This window comes from Erpetoichthys calabaricus, chromosome 4, assembly GCF_900747795.2.
Source record: "Erpetoichthys calabaricus chromosome 4, fErpCal1.3, whole genome shotgun sequence".
Lineage (NCBI taxonomy): Eukaryota > Metazoa > Chordata > Cladistia > Polypteriformes > Polypteridae > Erpetoichthys > Erpetoichthys calabaricus.
In genome coordinates, this window is record NC_041397.2 from 159,894,588 (window position 1) to 159,917,885 (window position 23,298).

The following is a 23,298-nucleotide window of genomic DNA, read 5'->3' on the forward strand; positions in this document are numbered from 1 at the left end:
GAGTCGGTCCAGCTCCCAGATTGCTCAGCCCTAGTGACCTCCTTTAGCCACTGAGCATCGGCTGCATGCTCCCCAAGTGACTTTCATGCCACTGCCTGCTTTCTATCTCTCCCTCGTTCACTTGCACCAACTTCCTCCGTCTCCTGCCTTCTTCTGTCCAGTCTTTTAACATCCTCCTTTTATCCTCCCTTTTTTTCTCTCTAATCTTCTCTTTACTGTGCAAGCTCCCTTTTTATCTACCTCCATGGGTGCAGCACCTCAATTGCAATTAAGCTAGACTGTACCCTCACAACAACATTTATTTATATAGCACATTTTCATACAAAAAGTAGCTCAAAGTGCTTTACAAATTGAAGAAAATAAGAATAAAAGACAAAATATGAAATTAAAATAAGACAACATTAGTTAACATAGAAAAAGAGTAAGGTCCGATGGCCAGGGGGGACAGAAAAAACTCCAGACGGCTGGAGAAAAAAATAAAATCTGCAGGGGTTCCAGGCCAGGAGACTGCCCAGTCCCTCTGGGCATTCTACCTAACATAAATGAAATAGTCCTCTTTGTAATTAGGGTTCTCACGGAAGGACTTGATGATGATGGTCATGCAGACTTCTGGCTTTTAATCCATCACTGTTGGAACATCACGGTGCTTTGAGTAGCCACCACTAAAAGGACACCGGAAAAGGAAACAGGAGAGAGAGTAGAGGTTAGTACAGATTTTAGAGCCACCATGAATAGTTTTTATACTGAATTGGATATACAGAGTATCAGGATTAAATTACAGTGAAGTTATGAGAAGGCCATGTTAAAATAATGTGTTTCCAGCAGTTTTTAAAGTGCTCCACTGTATTAGCCTGGCGAATTCCTATTGGCAGGCTATTCCAGATTTTAGGTGCATAACAGCAGAAGGCCGCCTAACCACTTCTTTTAAGTTTTGCTCTTGGAATTCTAAGGAGACACTCATTTGAGGATCTGAGGTTACGATTTGAAATATAAGATGTCAGACATTCCGATATATAAGGTGGAGCGAGATTATTTAAGGCTTTATAAACCATAAGCAGAATTTTAAAATAAATCCTGAATGACACAAGTAACCAGTGTAGTGACATCAAAACTGGAGAAATGTGATCGGATTTTCTTTTCCTGGTTAGGATTCTAGCAGCTGCATTCTGCACTAGTTGCAAACGATTGATGTCTTTTTTGGGTATTCCTGAGAGGATTGCGTTACAGTAATCTAGCCGACTGAAAACAAACACGTGAACTAATTTCTCAGAATCTTTCAATGATATAAGAGGTCTAACTTTTGCTATGTTTCTTAAGTGAAAAAATGCTGTCCTAGTGATCTGATTAATATGCGATTTAAAATTCAGATTACAATCAACAGTTACCCCTAAGCTTTTTACCTCCGTCTTGACTTTTAATCCTAATGCATCCAGTTTATTTCTAATAGCCTCATTGTATCCATTATTGCCAATCACTAAGATTTAAGTTTTCTCTCTATTTAGTTTGAGAAAGTTACTATTCATCCATTCTGAAATACAAGTCAGACATTGTGTTAGTGAATCAAGAGAATTGGGGTCATCATGTGCTATTGATAAATACAGCTGTGTGTCATCAGCATAGCTGTGGTAGCTCACGTTGTGCCCTGAGATAATCTGACCTAACGGAAGCATGTAGATTGAGAAGAGCAGTGGACCCAGGATAGAGCCTTGTGGAACACCATATAGAATACCATGTGTCTTTGAGTTGTAATTACCACAACTAACAAAGAATTTTCTCCCTGCCAGGTAGGATTCATAACAATTTAAGACACTGCCAGAGATGCCCACCCATTGACTAAGGCGATTTCTAAGAATATTATGATCAAGTGTGTCAAATGCGGCACTCAGATCTAGGAGGATAAGAACAGATAAATGGCCTTTGTCTGCATTTACCCGCAAGTCATTTACTACTTTAACGAGTGCAGTTTCTGTGCTGTGATTTGTTCTAAAACCTGACTGAAATTTATCAAGAATAGCATGTTTATTGAGGTGCTCATTTAACTGCATAATGACTGCCTTCTCTAGAATTTTACTTAAGAAAGGCAGGTTAGAGATGGGTCTAAAAATTTCAAGAGCAAAGGGGTTGAGATTATTTTTCTTAAGTAGAGGTTTAACTACAGCAGTCTTAAGACAGTCTGGGAAGACCCCTGTATCTAATGACGAATTTACTATGTCAAGAACATTATCGATTAGCACGCCTGATACTTCTTTGAAAAAATTTGTTGGTGTTGGGTCAAGGACGCAGGTGGAGGGTTTCAGTTGAGAAATTATTTTATGTAAATCAGGTAAATCTATCCTAGTGAAAGAGTTTAATTTGTTTATGACGGAATGCTAGGATTTAGGAGGATCCTTAGTGTTGGGGAGAAATACTATGTTATTTCTAATATCATGAATTTTTTGATTGAAAAATACAGCAATAGCCTCACAGGTTTTACTGAAAGTACTTAGGAGGCATTCCTTTGAGTTACCTGGGTTTAACAGACGATCAATCGTCGAAAATAAGACTCTGGGATTACTAGCATTGTTATTTATAATCTTAGAGAAATAGCAGCGCCTCTCAAGATGGACTGTGTTATTGTATTCTGTTATTTTAACTTTTAATATTTCATAGTGGATAGTTATTTTAGTCTTCCTCCATTTACGCTCAACTCTACGGGATGTTCTCTTTAAATCAGACACTGTTTGGGTCTTCCATGGTATAACAATGCTAAAAGATTTTTAACTGTTGTTTTAGTTTGGGAAAATGGTTCAAAGGTTTTAACAGAAAATAAGCAGGCAAGAATCAGAGAGGAAAGGTCCAGTACTTCAATTGTTTACTTGATCAAATATAATATCAGTTACATACAATATAATAGCAATATACATGCAGATATAGGAATTGTACTATTGACTTACAGTAATATATATAAAGATATATGATTTATACTATTGACTTACAGTAATACAGATATGTGAATTATACTATACTTACAGTAATATCAAAAGACCCAGAGCCATCATCCTAGACCAGTAGACTGAGGGAGCCCGCGTGTCAGTCTCGTCAGAGGATCAACTCGTGAGCCTGGTCCAATACCGGGCGGTGTGCACGTTCCCCACGGTTGAGCTTCCAAAGAAACTGAGGGCGGAACCTTCCCTTATATACTAATTGAGTGTCCTTGCCCAAAATGGCTTACGTGTAAGCAGTGTATACAGAAGTGATCAGTTTCTGCACACATCTTCCCACGGGACAACTTATGTGTTATCTCTACTAAGCCTAAAACAACCCTTCTTAGAGACATCAAAACAACTTACAGAAAAACATCTTGCATTAATTAACCTTTCCCTAAAACATTCTGAAACCCTTTATGAGAAAGAAGTTTTTGCACATTCTTTCGCTATCATCCCAAACATTCCAATCTTTGTAGCTGGTTTTGCACTGAAGCGACCAACCCCCTCTTACTTCTTTATTTTATCCCTTCTCCTGTTACAGAGAAAACCTTTTTATTACAATCGGTCCCTCGCTCAGCGCAAAATCAGCAACCTTGTCTGTCGTGCTCTATTATTAATTCGTTTTAAAACACAAAACACATAGCAATTAAATATAGTCATTAAAGCAATAATAATAATAAGCAGCACCAAAGGGTGTCCGTGTGCAACAACAGGTAAAACGTGATATCTACACAAGGTTATCATAGTGGTAACATTATATTGAAACCAATACCCATTACATATTGTATCATTACACCTAATATATTCAGGTTTAACTGTTAACCATAAGCTACTGCTAATGTTCCATATATCTTGCCATATTTGCATATTATTAGTCCTTAAAGCCATTTGCATGTTATTTTTCTGTATCTGTGCTTGTAATATGTTAAAAGTGCATACAGTCCAGTTCATGAAAGTTGACACATTTAGCCATCGAGTGTCATTGCTAGCCGTGATTATCCAATCTGAAGCGCGTTGTTCCCAGTTTACTGTTTGCTGATGAGAGACCATGGACTGAGGTAACCACCTAGCCATTTGGTCTGCCACTTTGTGAGTATGTCGTCCCACATTCTCAAGCTTGTTTGCAGTTATTTCATTATCTACGGTGTTTAAAGTTCCTAGGGTGGTGCCAACCCCTCCTAAGAAAGTGTCATACCATGCCCGTTTAGCACGCTTACACTGTGGCAACAGTGGAAACGTCACTTGCCATGTAACCTTAGTCCTTTTTGCTGTCATAGAAACAAGTTTACATGTGTCAATTATTGGTTCTACATGTGACTGTCTCGTTATGGGGGTTCTAGCCCACACGGCTATAGCAAGCATTGGTATAGTCCTGTTAATAATTTCAGTTGCATTGATCCAGCCAATGGGCCCAGTCTTATTAGAGGTGTATTCGCTTGATGTTGCATTGTCCTCGCACTGTACCTTGGAGCCGTTCCAGGGCCCCATACACCAAGTTACTTTCGACGTCCAGGTAATATTTAAGTTTTCAGAGCACTCAATCAGATACTTCTGTGGTTTTACCCCCGGCACCTTCAAGTTCGAGGAGTAGATGGTGCACCCGTCACCAGTCGTAATGTTGAGGACATTGCAAGACTGATTCTCCAGACACGTGGTGTTCTCCTGACGTCTGGGCTTAGTGGAATCGTTCCACCACCATCGGACCGGAGTCGTCTCCGTTGCCTCACCTCCTAATGTGGTGGCTCCTACTTCATTCAGAACACCCCCAATTCTGTAAAACAAGAACACAGCATGTTGCACCCACTCCTCACTCCCGTCTATAGCAGTGTTTTACAGGAACATTTACCCATGCTTCTTCTCCATTGTATAGAACAGTTACAATCAAATCCTGTCCCATTGCGATGATTTCTGCCGGGCGGGGTGGTTCATGGGGTTGTTTAACCCACACCTTCACCCCGTTAACCAATTTAGGAGCATCTGTTGATCCAAATCCCCCCACATTCCGGCCAGTCTTAACTACTGGTGCAGTACTTTCCTGCACTTTTCCCATGTGAACTGGTATTATTAACAAGTGCGCTATTCGATCTCCCTTAGTCAATTTGATTGGATCCCCCATTGAGGATTGTAACAGAACTTTGACGGTCCCTTGGTAATCTGCGTCGATTACGCCTGCTAGCACAGTGACTCCCTTTAGCGCCAGACTTGATCTTGGGCATACATGCCCGTAGTGTCCCTTCGGGATTTTCACCCCTTTGTTTTACATGCTGAGCTCCAAAAACTGGATGGTAAGCCACTGCCTTTCATTTACTTATTCCCCAATATGAATGTGCTGCTTGAAACACCAATAAGTTTTTTCATTCCAACTAACTGCTAAAATGGCCATTCCATTAATTCAAATGCAGTACTTTCAAAAGCTTTCATATACAAACACGTGCTTTGCTTTCATCTCCTCGATTTCTTTCTTTAATTCACTTAGTTTTCAGTCACATTATTCAACTCATGCCCTGCAGTCTACAATGGCTATACAAATCCACCAGTTTCTCCACATTCAATGTCTAAATCAAATCTTACCTTAGCACTGGTTACTTTTACAAAAAGTTATGAATTAACTATTGGTATAACATTTTTAAACCTCAGAATTATACAGAGAATGCAGTGCAGTAGAGAATAAATGGAAGAAAACATTCTTACTCTTTTCCTTTTCTTTCAGTCCTCTGTTTTAACTTGCAATTTGGCATTGGCTGTTTTTATACTGCCACATGCCATTTTTCATACCAATTATTGCATTTAAACAAATGCACACCATATTGTCACTTACACTTTCCTTCATTACTACATACAAGTAACCCTCACATTATAGCAGCTTTACTTGTAAACTGACGTCTCCAATATACATATTGTTTTCTCTGCAGCAATAATCAACACAGGGGCTTTGAAAGGAGTGCTCCCAATAACCAGCTTAAGTTCTACTGCTGTTCCTCAGGGTCAAAAGACCCCGAAATCAAAGCACACACTTTAACACTGAGCGGTCGTTGTTTAATCCGTATGGCATTCTCCTTATGCATCGCTACGTGTACTGCTAGCTGCTCGTGACTTTTTAGCCAGGTATTACTCCTCTCTCTTGCTTTCCCATCTATTTGCTTTATAATAATTATTAACCTTACACAATCTGTCTGACCAGCAGACAAGTGTAGGTTTTCTGTTTTAACCGCCTTTGCCTCCACTCTATGCAGAGACACCTTATCTGCGTCTTTGACTAGCGCAGCTGCTGCAGCTGACTCCGCCCTCCTCGAAGAAAGCACAACGGCCTCCGATTCGACTCTCTCTATCGCTACTACTACAGTTAACGTTGCCGTTAAAGTTTCTGTTGCAACTACTGCTGTCTCCATTTTTAGCGAAGAAAACACAGCTGTAAAAGCTGATTCTACCGTACACCTAAAAAACTTCAGAAATGCTGTTGATGCACGCTGACATTTGCAGGCTGTATGCCAGCATGCGATTACAGCATATTTGCCACCTGTGGACGATCCATCCCTATTATATACTCTTTCACTGGGGTGATTAGTACGGGGTAGGGTCTCACGGGCAACTGACCAATTTGTAACATCACCGTCACCTGAGTGGCAGGGATGTCCGTTCCCCCAATCCCCTGCACTGTCAATCGTTTCCCCTTGAATTTAGATGGATTCTCATATATCAAAGTGGCCTCCGCACCCGTATCGATGAGAGCCTTTACTATTTGTTTGTTTTTAGTTTCCCAATGTATCGTTACCGGTACAAAAGGTCGAATGTCCGCATCATGCCAATTTAGGGCTCTCACCTGTGCTTGGCCCCATCCCTAACAATCTCGTGCTGCGCGTTCTAATTCTTCAACGGGATATAAAGTCCTTCCTTTATTTTTCCCTTTCCCTTTAGCTTTTTTCCCTCCTTTCTTATGCTTACTCTTGCGTCGGTTTTTCTCCCTATCTTCCTCCTCCTCTTCCTCCGAGGAGCTCTCGGAAGATGAAGAGGGGCCAGTTTCATCACGCTTTTTGCTCAATTTCTCCCACTCAGCAAAGGTAAGAACTTCGTCATGCTTTTTACTTAATTTTTCCCATTCTGCAAAGGTAAGGAGCGAATGTACTTCCGCCTTTGCCACTCGCTTCTTTATTCCGCCAGACTTATCTATAAGTCCTTTTTTCTTTGCCCTGTCCAGGAGCAGTCCTGTAGGCTGTCCATCTATCTCCTCCTTAGGGACCTTAGCATTAATTAACGCTCCCCATAACTCCTTCCTATTCACTCCCCCTGTTCTACAGGCGCTATTCCTTGATGTAGCCCCAGTGGGTTGTGTTGCAGCTGTCCCTGGCGGGGCTCCTCCCCACTCTCCCAGGTCACCTAAATCCCGTAATTTGGCTACAACTTCCCCCACTCCTGCACCTACCTCATTCAGTAAAAGAGTCATTATTATTCCTTTCAAGTTAGCAGGGGCTGTTTTTATTAGGATGGTCCTGGCTATAGATGTAAATGGGAATACATCTAACTGATCCGCTTGGCCCGCTACCACGGCGTCCCTCATTGCCAATTCTCTAACCACTCGAATCGCCTGCTGCAAAGTCGTCCATGGTTTTACTTCAGGCCAATTCTGTGGATGTGGATATATTTCATACGCTGCGTTCGCCGCCAGCGCAATCAACGTGCTGTCCCCTTCTAACTTAGTCAATTCTTGTCTTATTGCTTGTTTAAAACGGGAATCGACAGCATAATCTGTAAATTCAGTACCATCCCCCTTATCCAGTGACACATGCCCGGCTCCTGCATCATGCAAGCGTACGAGCCATGTGTCTACTGGCTCATTTCGCCCTTGTGCATAACGTGATCTAAATCCTTCTCTTTCTTGTGCAGTGTAATCTTCATAAACATCTCCCCTCCTAACATTACCCTGTGCATCAGTAAAAAGTCTGCGACGTGTCACGGGTTTAGCCTGTAAAGGCAGAGGATCAATTACCGACCCTGCATCGGGTCCGTCATCATCCTCATAATCATCATCCCAAATGTTACCATCCCATTTTTCAGGATCCCACTCATGGACATTAGCTGCGGCTACAAACGCTTTAACCTTCGCAACATCCGGTCTGCGTTTCTTTTTCGCATTCACCTTGGCTATGCAAAAGGCTGCCTTTTCCGACATCCCCTCGGCTCTCTGTACCCGCGGCAATAATACAGCTACCTGGGATTCGGCCATTGAGGCCCGCCCTAACGCATCCGCCAAGTCCATTTGCATTTTCTTAATCTCCCTTTCTTTTTCGTCTACCAGACTATCCAGACTTCTAACCGCAGTTAGCAAAACCCACCCCCGCGTCTGCAAGCCCGTTATGGGTTCCTTTACAGACACCTGACATTTCTTAAACATCTCTGATTTCCTTTGCCTCACTTAGTAATTGAATATTTTACCAAATTCCCCAAAATCCTGCAACCGACTACGCCAAAATGTTTTAGTTTGGGAAAATGGTTCAAAGGTTTTAACAGAAAATAAGCAGGCAAGAATCAGAGAGGAAAGGTCCAATACTTCAATTGTTTACTTGATCAAATATAATATCAGTTACATACAATATAATAGCAATATACATGCAGATATAGGAATTGTACTATTGACTTACAGTAATATATATAAAGATATATGATTTATACTATTGACTTACAGTAATACAGATATGTGAATTATACTATACTTACAGTAATATCAAAAGACCCAGAGCCATCATCCTAGACCAGTAGACTGAGGGAGCCCGCGTGTCAGTCTCGTCAGAGGATCAACTCGTGAGCCTGGTCCAATACCGGGCGGTGTGCACGTTCCCCACGGTTGAGCTTCCAAAGAAACTGAGGGCGGAACCTTCCCTTATATACTAATTGAGTGTCCTTGCCCAAAATGGCTTACGTGTAAGCAGTGTATACAGAAGTGATCAGTTTCTGCACACATCTTCCCACGGGACAACTTATGTGTTATCTCTACTAAGCCTAAAACAACCCTTCTTAGAGACATCAAAACAACTTACAGAAAAACATCTTGCATTAATTAACCTTTCCCTAAAACATTCTGAAACCCTTTATGAGAAAGAAGTTTTTGCACATTCTTTCGCTATCATCCCAAACATTCCAATCTTTGTAGCTGGTTTTGCACTGAAGCGACCAACCCCCTCTTACTTCTTTATTTTATCCCTTCTCCTGTTACAGAGAAAACCTTTTTATTACAACTGTCTTTTCAGGTGCAACTATGTCACTTTAGTATTAAATCTTTCCACCTTACTATTTACATTATCCTCGGTATTATAGTTGGCACTATAAACGGACTGATTGCTTAGAATGTTTGTAAGTTTTAAAGCTGCTGATGAGTCAAAGAAGCGTTTTTTAACAATGTTTCTCACGAGTGTTTTCTATCATTATTTCTGTATTAAAAAGTAGAAGAAAATGGTCTGATAGACCCGTATCAATGACCTGCTTTATATCAACTTTTAGTCCTTTAGTAATCACGAAGTCTAACGTATGACCTGCTTTATGTGTAGGCTGATTAACGAGCTGTCTCAAAACAAGAGTCCAGGAGGTTCATAAATTCTTTTACTTTTTGGTCACACTGATTATCTATACGAAAATTAAAGTCGGCGACTATTAAGAGTGTGTCATAGTTCGTAATTAAAATTGACATTAAGTCAGAGAATTACTCAAAGAAAGACGCGTTGAATTTAGGAGGTCTATACACGGATAATACTAGAACGTTAGAATCTCCATGGATAACAACGGCGAAATACTCAAAGGACTTGAGTTTACCAAAACTGACATCTTTATTTTAACCGGCTTGAGTAAATGTTTGCCAAGCCACCGCCTCTCTTTCCTTGGCCATCCGCACGAGTAAAACTGTAATCCGGAGGCGCAGATTCGATTAAAACAGCTGCGACATCTGAGCTAAGCCATGTTTCACTTAGTGCAATAAAATCTATTTTTCTATCACTAATAAGATCGTTGATAAAAGAACGTCTTGTTAGTTAAAGCTCTAACATTTAATAGTGCCATATTTAATGTTTTGGAGGGGCAGAGATGAATACTATGGGCGTTATTGATATTTGGAACAGGAACAGGAAGTTATTTTTATTAGCGCCGCTCTGTGTGTATTTTTTGTGTAATCTATAGTCTGTTTTTATAGTTTTAATACATTGTTCATCTAAAGTAGTAATTTTAATTAAATTATTGGTGTTTATGCCGTATTGCCTAGATTTTCTATGTGCATTGAGATTGGTTATTACAGTATTAATGTTGTGCACTTTTACGGAAGATTTTATTAAACAATTATGTCCTAGAACAGCAGTAGCATTTTGGAAGGGGTTAAGAGTAGAGATAGATAGTCAAGATAAACGAATTACCTTAGATATGTTTTCGGAGAGGACCCGGGCGCCGAAACTGTTCGGATGCAGGCCATCTCGCTTGAAGAAACGCGGTCTTTCCCAAAAGAGGTTCCAGTTGTTGATGAATCCGATGTCTTGATTCTTGCAGAAGCCCTGCAGCCAGTTGTTTAATTCTAATCACGTGCAGATACGTTTTGCCCCAAATAACTCGCCAACCTCCAGCAACTGTGCTAGCATGCTTACTCACAGAGATCGAGCTGGCCATTCATTTATTTATTTATTGTTTAAAAAATTGGCTGCCTTTTTCTGAACAGACCTACTATACCACAATTAGCCTTTGAACAACTATTTATTTTTTCTTTTGAGAATTCTTTTATTGATCATTTAGTAATCTGGCACTGTTAAATTGATAATATTTTTCTAATTTGGAAGGGCACTTCAGATAAATTAGTGTTTTTTTTTTTTTTAAAGATGTATCAATAATTCTAATTCCACTTTATCCTTTACACTTAATTATAGTGTTAATTCTGTTTCATTTTTAGATATATACAGTATGTGAGGAATAACACTTTTTAATTTTCTTTATATTGGAAACCTACTGATTGTAACACTTTACTACATGCTTCTAGATCCCTGATTAATAATTTACCTGTACCTCCATTCTTTTCGTGTTCGTCGTATTTGTTCAAAACAGGACGATTCGTCAAGCTAGTGATATGAAGGCCCATTTTTTGCATAGAGAATATTCTGAAACCTGCATCAACAGGGCATTTAAACATGCTTTTTACACCAACAGTGAGTTATTACTTACACCAAATAAGAAATCCGTGACTACCGTACTAATAGGATAGTGTGCAATCTTGCATATTTTAAATATGCCGATCAGATTAAACCTATCGTTTTGAAACATTGGCATATATTAAGATTACATCCTAGTTTGTCTGATCCACCTCTCTTTGGTTGGAAAGGTCGGAATCATTTAGTTAATTATTTGTGTCTGGTGATTTCTATTCCCACCCTCATGACTTCTAAGCATATTACGCTTGGACATTTTTCTCTGCTTGAATTGTTGTTGCAGGAATGTTGTAAAAGACAGTCTAATCACTTTTCCGCAGGGCGATATTACTCTTAAACACAGATCTAATTGCAGTTTAAAATGTGAAATTTACCTGTTATGTCCCTGCCCTTTGTTATATATAGGTAAAACCTTACATTCTGTCTGTTATCGTATTACAGAAAATAAAAGCAGCATCGGGACCAAATCTATGGAACATTTTGTATCTTGGCATTTCATTACTATAAACCACAAAGATTCAGACCTTATGTTTACTATTCCTGAAATAGTAAAACCACACCCCTGTCAGTGTAACTTTGATAAATTACTGTTATACAGGGAAGCACACTGGATTTTTCAATTAAAGACATTACACCCCATTGGTCTGAATGAGTCACCTCATTTTTCTGTGATACACCCCTGAGTGTCTGCATCCTCTTGTTTTCATTTAATTTCAGACAGTTGCAGACTTCTGTGTTGTGTATAGATTGTGTGAGGTAAATTTTATGTTTTTTCATTACTTTCACTCTTTATCAAATGCTGGCTTTCTAGTTCTATTTTATTGAGCTTATATTCTGTTTAGTTTTCCTTCTAGCTAGTTACAAGCCCCTCAGTCAAGATTTATTCAGTATTATTTATATACTGGTGAAGTAAGCTTCACCTCTTGATAAGTGGCTTCTTCCTTAAGTGCTTATGCATTTTGTTATAATTTAATTTATGATTATTGTCTCTGTTGTTCATACAGCTTTCGTTTTTGTTCATTTGATTGATGACTGATCTACTATTGTGAGCACCTGACCTTATACAATAGGTGTTTAACTCTTTCAGGGAGAATGTCGACTTTTGTCTAAAGGTGAGTTGATGGAGGTAATCAACTGTAAACAGTGACAAAACCCATCATTATGTTTTAGTTGGACTCTTTGCTAGAAGGAACTTTAACTTCATTGGTTTGACCACAGGACATAGCAACAGGCGTTTTATGTTGATTTCTGTTTGAAACTATTGCTTTGTGTGCTTTTCAGAAAACTGTTCTTTGGGGAAAAAAAATATTCAGCCCTGAAAGAGTTCTTGTCTCTGTTTTGTGATGTTTTGTACATGTATTGTATGCTCTTTACTTGTTTATTGCTTTATTATATTTTTTAAGTTCAATATTGGGTTGCTGTATACTGAAGAAGAGGATCTTCCTTGAAACGCGTCGGCCATACCTACACTTGAGATCACATGAAGCATTCAGGAATACAGTGACACTTTGTTTAGTTTCTTCTGATGCTATGCTTGTTTATCCATCCATCCATTTTCCAACCCGCTGAATCCGAACACAGGGTCACGGGGGGTCTGCTGAGCCAATCCCAGCCAACACAGGGCGCATGCTTGTTTAGGTTTCATGATATATTCTCCTCAATAATTGCCAATCTAGGACTGATTGGTTCATTTAGTGGGCTCACACTGTTTTTTCTATTGGTATAGTTTCTTTGATTTCTGATATACTGTTTTGCATTTAGATAAAAAGCTGAGATTTGTCAGGATTGTACATCTAGGCCAGTAGTTATACGCTAGGAAAGGACTTTTTGACATACCAATATAAGGGTAAAAAAAAATCTTTTTTTTTATCGATATTTATTAATGTTATGTTAACTTACATGTTCTGCATGGTGCTGACAAGAGGCTTTATGCAAATGAAGGGCACAGCAGAAGTAATTGACTGCAGTACTAACTAGTAGGGTGGATGGGCAACTGAAGAAGAGGCTGTGTCCTGGACAGGTAAAAAACAGACATAATCCTTTTTGCCAAAATGGAAAAGAGGCAGCTCGGCGAAGCTTAATGGTTATCAAGCACCATAAATATTGTGTGCTGGTGCCAGATGATATGGCTGTGAGTGTTAGGGCTGGTTTATACTTCATGTTCAAAATGCATACACATCATGGCTGCCACATGTTCCCAGCGTTTATTTGATGCGTCCTCTGAGCACCTCCTCAGAAATTACCGCGATGTGTGCGTGAGTTGCAGTACCAGCAAAAACTCAGGGGGTGCAGCATGTTCAAGTTGGAACGTGACGTCAGAGTCTATGTTTTCTGTCAACATGTGACATCAAGCCACTTTGCAGATCCTACAGGATCAATCTTATGTGCTTCAATGATTAATGGTTTTATGTGTGTGAAGCATATCATCAAACTTAAATGCTGATATACAAATGTATTTGTGGTGCTTTTCTTCATCTATTTCTCACTTAGGCAATGCAAGTGTTGCATTTTGCCCATCATAATGACGCGATACATTTTAAAGGTCTTTTCTTACATTTTCACAACATCATCCTAATGTACGAAAACATATTTAAGCCACAGAGCAAAAAAATTAGGGACACAGTGAAGAAAAACAGATTTATTTTGTGATTAAAGTTGAAGTTTCCAGTTTAATTTCGTAGTTTTGTGATTGCCACACAGAACACATTAAATCTATAATATTCCAGCTTTCTGCACATTTAGAATCATTAGATTTATACTTGATATCACTTTCGTGATGAAATGTTTTAAAGCATGTATATTACATTTTACAGATAAATCGTTAACTGCATTTAAATAATTAAAACTGTTAATAATTACACATTTGGAGGCGGCACAGTGGCGGAGCGGTAGCACAGCTGCCTCACAGTAGGGAGTCACATCCCTGGTGTTCCCTGCCTGGAGTTTGCATATTTTCCTGGTGGGTTTCCACAATGTGATCTGGTTTCCTTCCAAGGACTTGCAGATTTGGGGATTTGGCAATGTTAAAGTGATGCTAGTGTATGTGTTTGCTTGTATTCACCTTGCAGTGGCTGATGCCCCGTTCAGGGATTGTTTCTGTAATGTAATGTGATCATTAAACATCTGTCCTTTTCAGAGATATTATGGCAAATTGTCCTGGGAATTTAGTGAATGTTTTGGGCAATTCAGCGAAGCCAAACTTTGTTTTCTCAGTGTGATGATATCTCGCACTGCCACCTGGTGGAATCCTCCAGATTTACATAAAGTATGTGCGAAAGTATAAACAGTACAATGCTTGCTAGTAGTTGGATTCATAGGCATTCGCCTCGCGTGAAGTATAAACTTGGCCTTAGTGTTGCTTCACCAGAAGCAAAAACGCAGGGAGAGAGAAGCAGAGGTGGAAGTGGTATCCTCGGATCCAAGAGAAGGACAGCAGTCAGTGAAAATATAAACTTAACAGGTCTCTCATGAGCTACTCCATTGTAATAGACATTAGCATCTATGAAATTTGAAAGGGGACCTGCATAGTGCTCTACAAAATTGCTTATATTTACATCTGCATCTGCTTACTTTGAACAGGGATACCCTTATGTTTAAAATTGCCTTTTGCAATGACCATCAATAAAAGTCAAGTCAGTTGAAAAATCAGAAATTGTTCGAATGAAGGAATGTGCAATTCCATGTTAAAGAGTAACAGCTCCAGGGACCTAATATTATTATTATTACTAGCAGGAGTACCCGGCATTGCCCGGGAATCTATAACTGGTGAATTTTCCAAATGAAAGAAACAGAACATAGAAATAGAACAAACAGTTTTCTGATTCACATTTTATTGTAAGTTCGTCCACTTTGGATTGTGTCTGCTGTGGCGTTTGAGATGCCCTTGAAATAGACTTTTCTCTGGCATCTGAAGTGGACCATGGAATTTTTTTTCTTTTTTCGGTGGTATGGGCATATTCGCGTGAAGCAGGATAATTATAATGTGTTACATGGAATTACGTACGGAATACGCACCACAGTGAGATGAATGTACTTTATTTACACTACGTCGGAAAGCAAACAGATCATAGACATATATAGATAGATGCCGCATTCACTGTGTTGCCCAGTCGACACGATACGTCAGTGCGTCCGCCCTATTGCGAGTGGTAAAAGTGCCATTTAAACTAATACACGTAGACGTGGAAACTGGGTTTTCTGAAGAAAAAACAATAACGTTTAAAACAGTATCGTTTACATACAACAGATTTTGGCGAATCGTTTAAATGTAATTATTTATATCCATTTATACACTAATAAAGGCAATTCTTAAATAATACTAATAATAATACTAATAATTAGTATTATTATTGTTACTTATATGGGAGGAATTACTTAATAATATTTCGCGGATTGCCTTCTTCCATCTCCGAAACATTTCTAGACTTCATCCTGTTCTTACACAACATAGTACTGAAGTATTGGTTAATGCCCTCATCACCTCATGTATAGATTACTGTAATGCTATTCTATCTGGCATCCCACAAAAACTTTTCCATCGCTTACAACTTGTTCAAAATTCTGCTGCCAGGATAATAACCTGCTGTTCTAAATCCAGTGAACATATGAATACAATACAAAATACCGCTCTTAACATTTAAAGCTCTCCACATCCTCACTGATCTCCTACAGACTTGCACTCCTTTCGCTCACTCAGATCCTCATCTGCAGCTCTACTTTCTGTGCCACACGTCAGATTCTGTTCTATGGGAGCTCGAGCGTCTCTCATAGTGCTCCTGAACTCGGGGAAATCTGTTCCGGCTCATATACGTCAGCTCGATTCAATAACACATTTTAAAACTGCCCTCAAAACTTTTCTTTTCAAACTGGCATACCAATTGTGAATTTTGCACTGTTACTGGCAGTTATCTTTGTTTGTTGGCTAATTATTGATGTTTGATTTATCATTCTCTTGTTTTAATTTTACTAATGTTGTTTAATTTTATTGTAAGGTGACCTTGAGTGCTAAGATTATAAAATGGGATTTTCTAATTGCGAAATATAACCAAAAGAATTGTTCAGCCTCACCTATGAAATGTAATCCCCTGGGATCTGGTTTGGAGCGTACAGCGGTTTGTACAATCCCAAGCAGCACATGCGTGAGGCATCTTACATACGGGGTATTGACGCGAACACCATACATCGTCATACATACTGGGTATTGACGCGAGCACCATACATACGGATACTATCAAATTATATATAAGGATTATTACTTTGACTAACGCTTTTATACAAGGCAACTTAAAACATTTAAAATACAATTGGTTAATTTGTTTTTCCAATTGAAGCACAGGGCAGGTGAAAGCGACCTGTTAATGTTAACACAATATCAGTGTGTAACAGTATTTGAACCCACAACCTCATTGTTTTAACTCTTAGGTCCAAAACATTAAACATTACACCATACTACCTGCAAGTTATATTAGCGTTCCGTAAAAACCCTACAAATGTTGTTGTGTACAGAAAAGTACTTAATTACATAATACTACAGATACATCCTACTAACTGATGGCACTATAATTGAAGCCCATTATCATATGAAATTTTCCAGACAAAGCTGAGTAACACAGCTAGTAATTATATAATCGGTTAATCAATAGCAGCCCTGCACAGGATATATACAAGCATGAAATATACAAATACTTTTTTAGATGAAATCAAATCAGTTTTTGTTTGTCACATACAAATTATACATACAGTACAACAAGTACTGAAATGTTTGTTTGCTCAACTCCATTGACTTTGCCTTTCAGAAGAATATCAAAAGACAATAAGAATACATGACTTTATTGATTTTTTTCAATATTTGTAACAGAGCTTTAAGTATGTGATAAATAATAACTATATGTTGGAGAGTTTACAATGGGCCATCATGTAAATCTTGCTGTCCTGCTGCTTCCAAACCAGGTGGTGATATTTCCTGTCTTAGTACTTTCAATAGTAGATGCATAGAAGTTCTTCAGTACTTCAGATGTCAGCCTGAAATCTCTGAGGCATCTGAGTTGGTAAAGATGTTACTGTGCCTTATTTACCGGTGTCAAATGTACTTCGATCAGTCAGATCCTCTGTGATTGGACACCAAGGCCTGTCAAACCGTGAGGGATGATGAAGTGTAGTTACCCATACAAAAATCACATAAGGTCTACCTGTCAGGAAGGTAAAAATACAGCTGCACAATGAAGTGCTCAGATGCAGACCCCTGAGCTTTGAGGGATTTATTGTGTTTAATGCATAGCTGTAGTCTATAAGTAGCACTCGCACATAGTTTCCTCTCGTCGTACAGGTGGACCAGTACTCTATAAAGGATCAAGGTAATGGCATCCTCTGTTGATCTACTAGAGCAGTATGCACAATGTAATGGATCCACGTCTTTTGGCAGGGAAGAACATATGGAATTCTTGACTATCCTCTCGTGGCACTTCATTGCTATATAGGCATTAGTGCAATAAAAAGATGGTCATCCCTCATCAGAGAAGACAATATTTATATTGAGCTTATTTTTCTGTTAATAGTAGGTCTGAAATCTCAGCATTCTTATGAGCAGGGTATAATCAGGTTGAACCCAGTACAAAGGAAATGATATGAAATCGTTCAAATCACACAGTTTTAAGTAATCAGACTTTGTATACTGAGGTTTGCTTGACTGTATTCAGCATTCATCTATATAATAAAAGCCCAGCGCGGTGTCCGGGTCCGGGTTCCTTTTGGCTGTATAGCCGCCCCGTAGAAAAGCCCCAGTCCTTTCCCTCTCAGAATTCCTGCTTACCCCACTCTGTTCTTTCCCCTTTGCTTTTATTTTTCCTGTTCCCGAAAATCTTTTCAAAAGAAAAGTAAAGAAATAGACAGAGCGTCACATTAACGTCTTCTCCCCTCTGCCCCTACAGCGTCCACCGCGCTTCTCGCGTTTTTATTTATACAAACACATTACATATAAAAACTATTTACAAAAAAAAAAATTAATCCAATTTTCCAAAAAGAACTATTTACAATACACATTGACTTTATACAAAAAAAATCCTAATTATATATTCTCAACAAGTGAAAATTAAAGAAAATATATATATATATATATATAGCATACCTTTTCAAAACAAAAGTAAAGAAAATAGACAGAGCGTCACATTAACGTCTTCTCCCCTCTGCCTATTAAATAATAAATGAAATCGATTATAAATTATTAACACAAAGTAAATGAAATAAAAAAATCACGAAAGAAACAGAAACCACAACCTACCCTTACAGCGTCCACCGCGCTTCTGGCGTTAGAGCCAAAAACGTGGTGTATGCAGGTTATGAGGTGTGACGCTAATTAACGCCCGTACTACAACAGATTATATTGTTGATATACTATTAACTATTTACAGGGATCAACTCTTTTGGGGAAGTTCATAACAAAAAATAAAATTATAAATAACATTTACACTTTGCTACATGTGCACTTGAGTATTTCGAGCCCCGCGTCTGAGTCGGATGGGTGTTTCAAGCCGCGATTTTCTATTTTCTCCCTTCCAGCCCACTATGCCTTTCCGTCTTCAGCTACCCATGTGCACTTGTATGGAGGAGACCTTATCGAACAATGCCGAAACGAAAGGCAACTGAACCTGCTCCTGCAAGAGAGGACACATTACAGCGTGATCACGTAGCAAATAGGCAAAGGCGTGCCAGTCGCTCACAAGAAACGGACACTCAGCATTCACACAGATTAGCTCAACGACGCGTCTCTGCCGCACAACGAAAGGCAACTGAAACCCCTACAGAGAGAGAAGACAGATTACGCCGTGATCGCGAAAGAAAGAGGCAAAAGCGTGCCAATGAGACACCCAATGAGAGGTCCTTACGATTTCAAAACAACCGTAATATACAGAAACGTACGGTCTCCCAAGAAACTCCGAGTGAACGCTGTCACCGTTCTCGCTCGCAACAAACTGACACTCACCACTCACAGACATTACCGCAACGACGTGTCTCCACTACTCTTCCTTACAGCCATTTACACAATGTATATGATTCTGATTAGTCTGCGTCCCACACTTCGTGAATCATGGGTTTTGTTTTGAAATTTTGTTTCCCATGCAAAAATCAAATGCGGTGCGATGAAGGACCCAGTTCATGACTGCCAGGCGCGTTTAAACAGGGAGTCCTTCAACTGTGGTCATCCAACACGCAGCGTAGCGCGCGCCAAGTCGCTAGTTGATTAATAATTGTATGTGGTGCCTTTTACTATGACTATAGTTCCAGGCAAATGAAACAGATATCATATTTAATTTACTTTTTATTCTGTCATTGGATCTTTTTATGCACACAGAAACATTAAATTCTTACATTTTAATTTATATATGAGTTACTGCTTATCCAATTTGTATTACTATTTAAATGCATTAAACAGTCAGTAATGTTATATAAAACCTTTCATGGTAGTTATACCCCTTTTTAGTATACTTCACTGAGGAGAAATGCCTACAGAAAGACAGAGAATGTCCTTTCCTGTCTACATTTATGATTTTTTCCCCCCAAACAGATTAAATTTGTTAGAGGGAAGTAGTGAGTATTTTCAAATTAGAAGCTTTTCTTTCATTTATTTAAATGAAATTGAACTTAATGGTTCCTATGACAAAACTTATTCCTTTTTCTTATTGCAGGGAAAAACAGATGTCCGAGTTGCATATATTCAGTTTGCTCTTTCATTTCTGATTTCTGGTGACAGCAATGTTATAAAACAAGTTCTGGATCTCAAGGGTTGGTTTCTTTTCTTTAATTTTCTCAAATCTATCAAAAATAAAAAAAAGAATCTTTAGTAAAAGTAGGATGTGAACTGATTGTGTTTTCTGTTTGAGATTTCTTCGTATTTATTATATTTTAATTTGTTTTAATTATTGCCCTTGCCTCTGCAATGTAGTTTAATATCATCTAAAGCAGTGTTTCCCAACCTCAGTCCTGTGGCCCCCCCTGTGGCTGCAGGTTTTTGTTTCAACCAGCTTCTGTTTTTAATTGGACTCATGGGCTAATTAAGTGATGTGTTATTTCCCAAGTTCTGTGTTTTGGGAACAATATAGAATTTTAGAAAACTAAGTTTGGTAAAAAATATATATACAGTATATACACACACAGTACATCCAGAAAGTATTCACAGCGCATCACTTTTTCCACATTTTGTTATGTTACAGCCTTATTCCAAAATGGATTAAATTCATTTTTTCCCTCAGAATTATACACACAACACCCCATAATGACAACGTGAAAAAAGTTTACTTGAGATTTTTACAAATTTATTAAAAATTAAAAAAAATTGAGAAAGCACATGTACATATGTATTCACAGCCTTTGCCATGAAACTCAAAATTGAGCTCAGGTATATCCTGTTTCCCCTGATCATCCTTGAGATGTTTCTGCAGCTTAATTGAAGTCCACCTGTGGTAAATTCAGTTGATTGGACATGATTTAGAAAGGCACACACCTGTCTATATAAGGTCCCACAGTTGACAGTTCATGTTAGAGCACAAGCCAAGCATGAAGTCAAAGGAATTGTCTGTAGACCTCTGAGACAGGATTGTCTTGAGGCACAAATCTGGGGAAGGTTACAGAAAAATTTCTGCTGCTTTGAAGGTCCCAATGAGCACAGTGGCCTCCATCATCCGTAAGTGGAAGAAGTTCGAAACCACCAGGACTCTTCCTAGAGCTGGCCGGCCATCTAAACTGAGCGATCGGGGGAGAAGGGCCTTAGTCAGGGAGGTGACCAAGAACCCGATGGTCACTCTGTCAGAGCTCCAGAGGTCCTCTGTGGAGAGAGGAAGACCTTCCAGAAGGACAACCATCTCTGCAGCAATCCACCAATCAGGCCTGTATGGTAGAGTGGCCAGACGGAAGCCACTCCTTAGTAAAAGGCACATGGCAGCCCGCCTGGAGTTTGCCAAAAGGCACCTGAAGGACTCTAAGACCATGAGAAAGAAAATTCTCTGGTATGATGAGACAAAGATTGAACTCTATGGTGTGAAAGCCAGGCGTCACGTTTGGAGGAAACCAGGCACCGCTCATCACCAGGCCAATACCATCCCTACAGTGAAGCATGGTGGTGGCAGCATCATGCTGTGGGGATGTTTTTCAGCGGCAGGGACTGGGAGACTAGTCAGGATAAAGGGAAAGATGACTGCAGCAATGTACAGAGACATCCTGGATGAAAACCTGCTCCAGAGCGCTCTTGACCTCAGACTGGGGTGACGGTTCATCTTTCAGCAGGACAACGACCCTAAGCACACAGCCAGGATATCAAAGGAGTGGCTTCAGGACAACTCTGTGAATGTCCTTGAGTGGCCCAGCCAGAGCCCAGACTTGAATCCGATTGAACATCTCTGGAGAGATCTTAAAATGGCTGTGCACCGACGCTTCCCATCCAACCTGATGGAGCTTGAGAGGTGCTGCAAAGAGGAATGGGCGAAACTGGCCAAGGATAGATGTGCCAAGCTTGTGGCATCATATTCAAAAAGACTTGAGGCTGTAATTGCTGCCAAAGGTGCATCGACAAAGTATTGAGCAAAGGCTGTGAATACTTATGTACATGGGATTTCTCAGTTTTTTTTTATTTTTAATAGATTTGCAAAAACCTCACGTAAACTTTTTTCGTGTTGTCATTATGGGGTGTTGTGTGTAGAATTGTGAGGGGAAAAAAATTAATTTAATCCATTTTGGAATAAGGCTGTAACCATAACAAAATGTGGAAAAAGTGATGCGCTGTGAATACTTTCCGGATAGATAGATAGATAGATAGATAGATAGATAGATAGATAGATACTTTATTAATCCCAATGGGAAATTCACATTCTTCAGCAGCAGCATACTGATACAATAAATAATATTAAATTAAAGAATGATAATAATGCAGGTGAAAAACAGACAATAACTATGTATAATGTTAAATGTTAACGTTTACCCCCCTGGGTGGAATTAAAGAGTCGCATAGTTTGGGGGAGGAACGATCTCCTCAATCTGTCAGTGAAGCAGGACAGTGACAGCAGTCTGTCGCTGAAGCTGCTCTTCTGTCTGGAGATGATACTATTAAGTGGATGCAGTGGATTCTCCATAATTGATAGGAGCCTGCTGAGTGCCCTTCGCTCTGCCACAGATGTTAAACTATCCAGCTCCATGCCAACAACAGAGCTTGCCTTCCTCACCAGTTTGTCCAGGCGTGAGGCGTCTTTCCTCTTAATGCTGCTTCCCCAGCACACCACTGCGTAGAAGAGGGCGCTCGCCACAACTGTCTGATAGAACATCTGCAACATCTTATTGCAGATGTTGAAGGACGCCAGCCTTCTAAGGTAGTATAACCGGCTCTGTCCTTTCTTGCACAGCGCATCAGTATTGGCAGTCCAGTCTAATTTATCATCCAGCTGCACTCCTAGATATTTATAGGTCTGCACCATCTGCACACAGTCACCTTTGATGATCACTGGGTCTATGAGGGGTCTGGACCTCCTAAAATCCACCACCAGGTCCTTGGTTTTGCTGGTGTTCAGGTGTAGGTGGTTTGAGTCGCACCATTTAACAAAGTCATTGATTAGGTCCCTATACTCCTCCTCCAGCCCATTCCTGATGCAGCCCACGATAGCAGTGTCATCAGCGAACTTTTGCACATGGCAGGACTCCGAGTTGTATTGGAAGTCTGATGTATATAGGCTGAACAGGACCGGAGAAAGTACAGTCCCCTGTGGCGCTCCTGTGTTGCTGACCACAATGTCAGACGTGCAGTTCCCAAGACGCACATACTGAGGTCTGTCTTTAAGATAGTCCACGATCCATGCCACTAGGTATGAATCTAATCCCATCTCTGTCAGCTTGTCCCTAAGGAGCAGAGGTTGGATTGTGTTGAAGGCACTAGAGAAGTCTAGAAACATAATTCTTACAGCACCACTGCCTCTGTCCAAGTGAGAGAGGGATCGGTGTAGCATATAGATGATGGCACCTTCTCCTGATATGCAAACTGCAGAGGGTCAAGGGCGTATTGAACCTGTGGCCTAAGGTGGTGAAGCAGCAGCCTCTCCATGGTCTTCATCACATGTGATGTCAGAGCAACAGGCCGAAAGTCATTCAGCTCACTAGGACATGATACCTTTGGGACTGGGGTGATACAA

General features: G+C 39.7%; 1 protein-coding gene across 1 annotated transcript in view; it reads left to right on the top strand.

The window, feature by feature from the left end:
• urb1 (URB1 ribosome biogenesis homolog) overlaps positions 1-23,298 on the top strand; it is a 427,266-nt gene that overhangs the window by 104,813 nt on the left and 299,155 nt on the right. Inside the window, exon 5 of the mRNA XM_051925732.1 lies at positions 19,816-19,912. Coding sequence (XP_051781692.1) covers positions 19,816-19,912 — 97 coding nt within the window. The remainder of the gene's footprint in view (positions 1-19,815; positions 19,913-23,298) is intronic.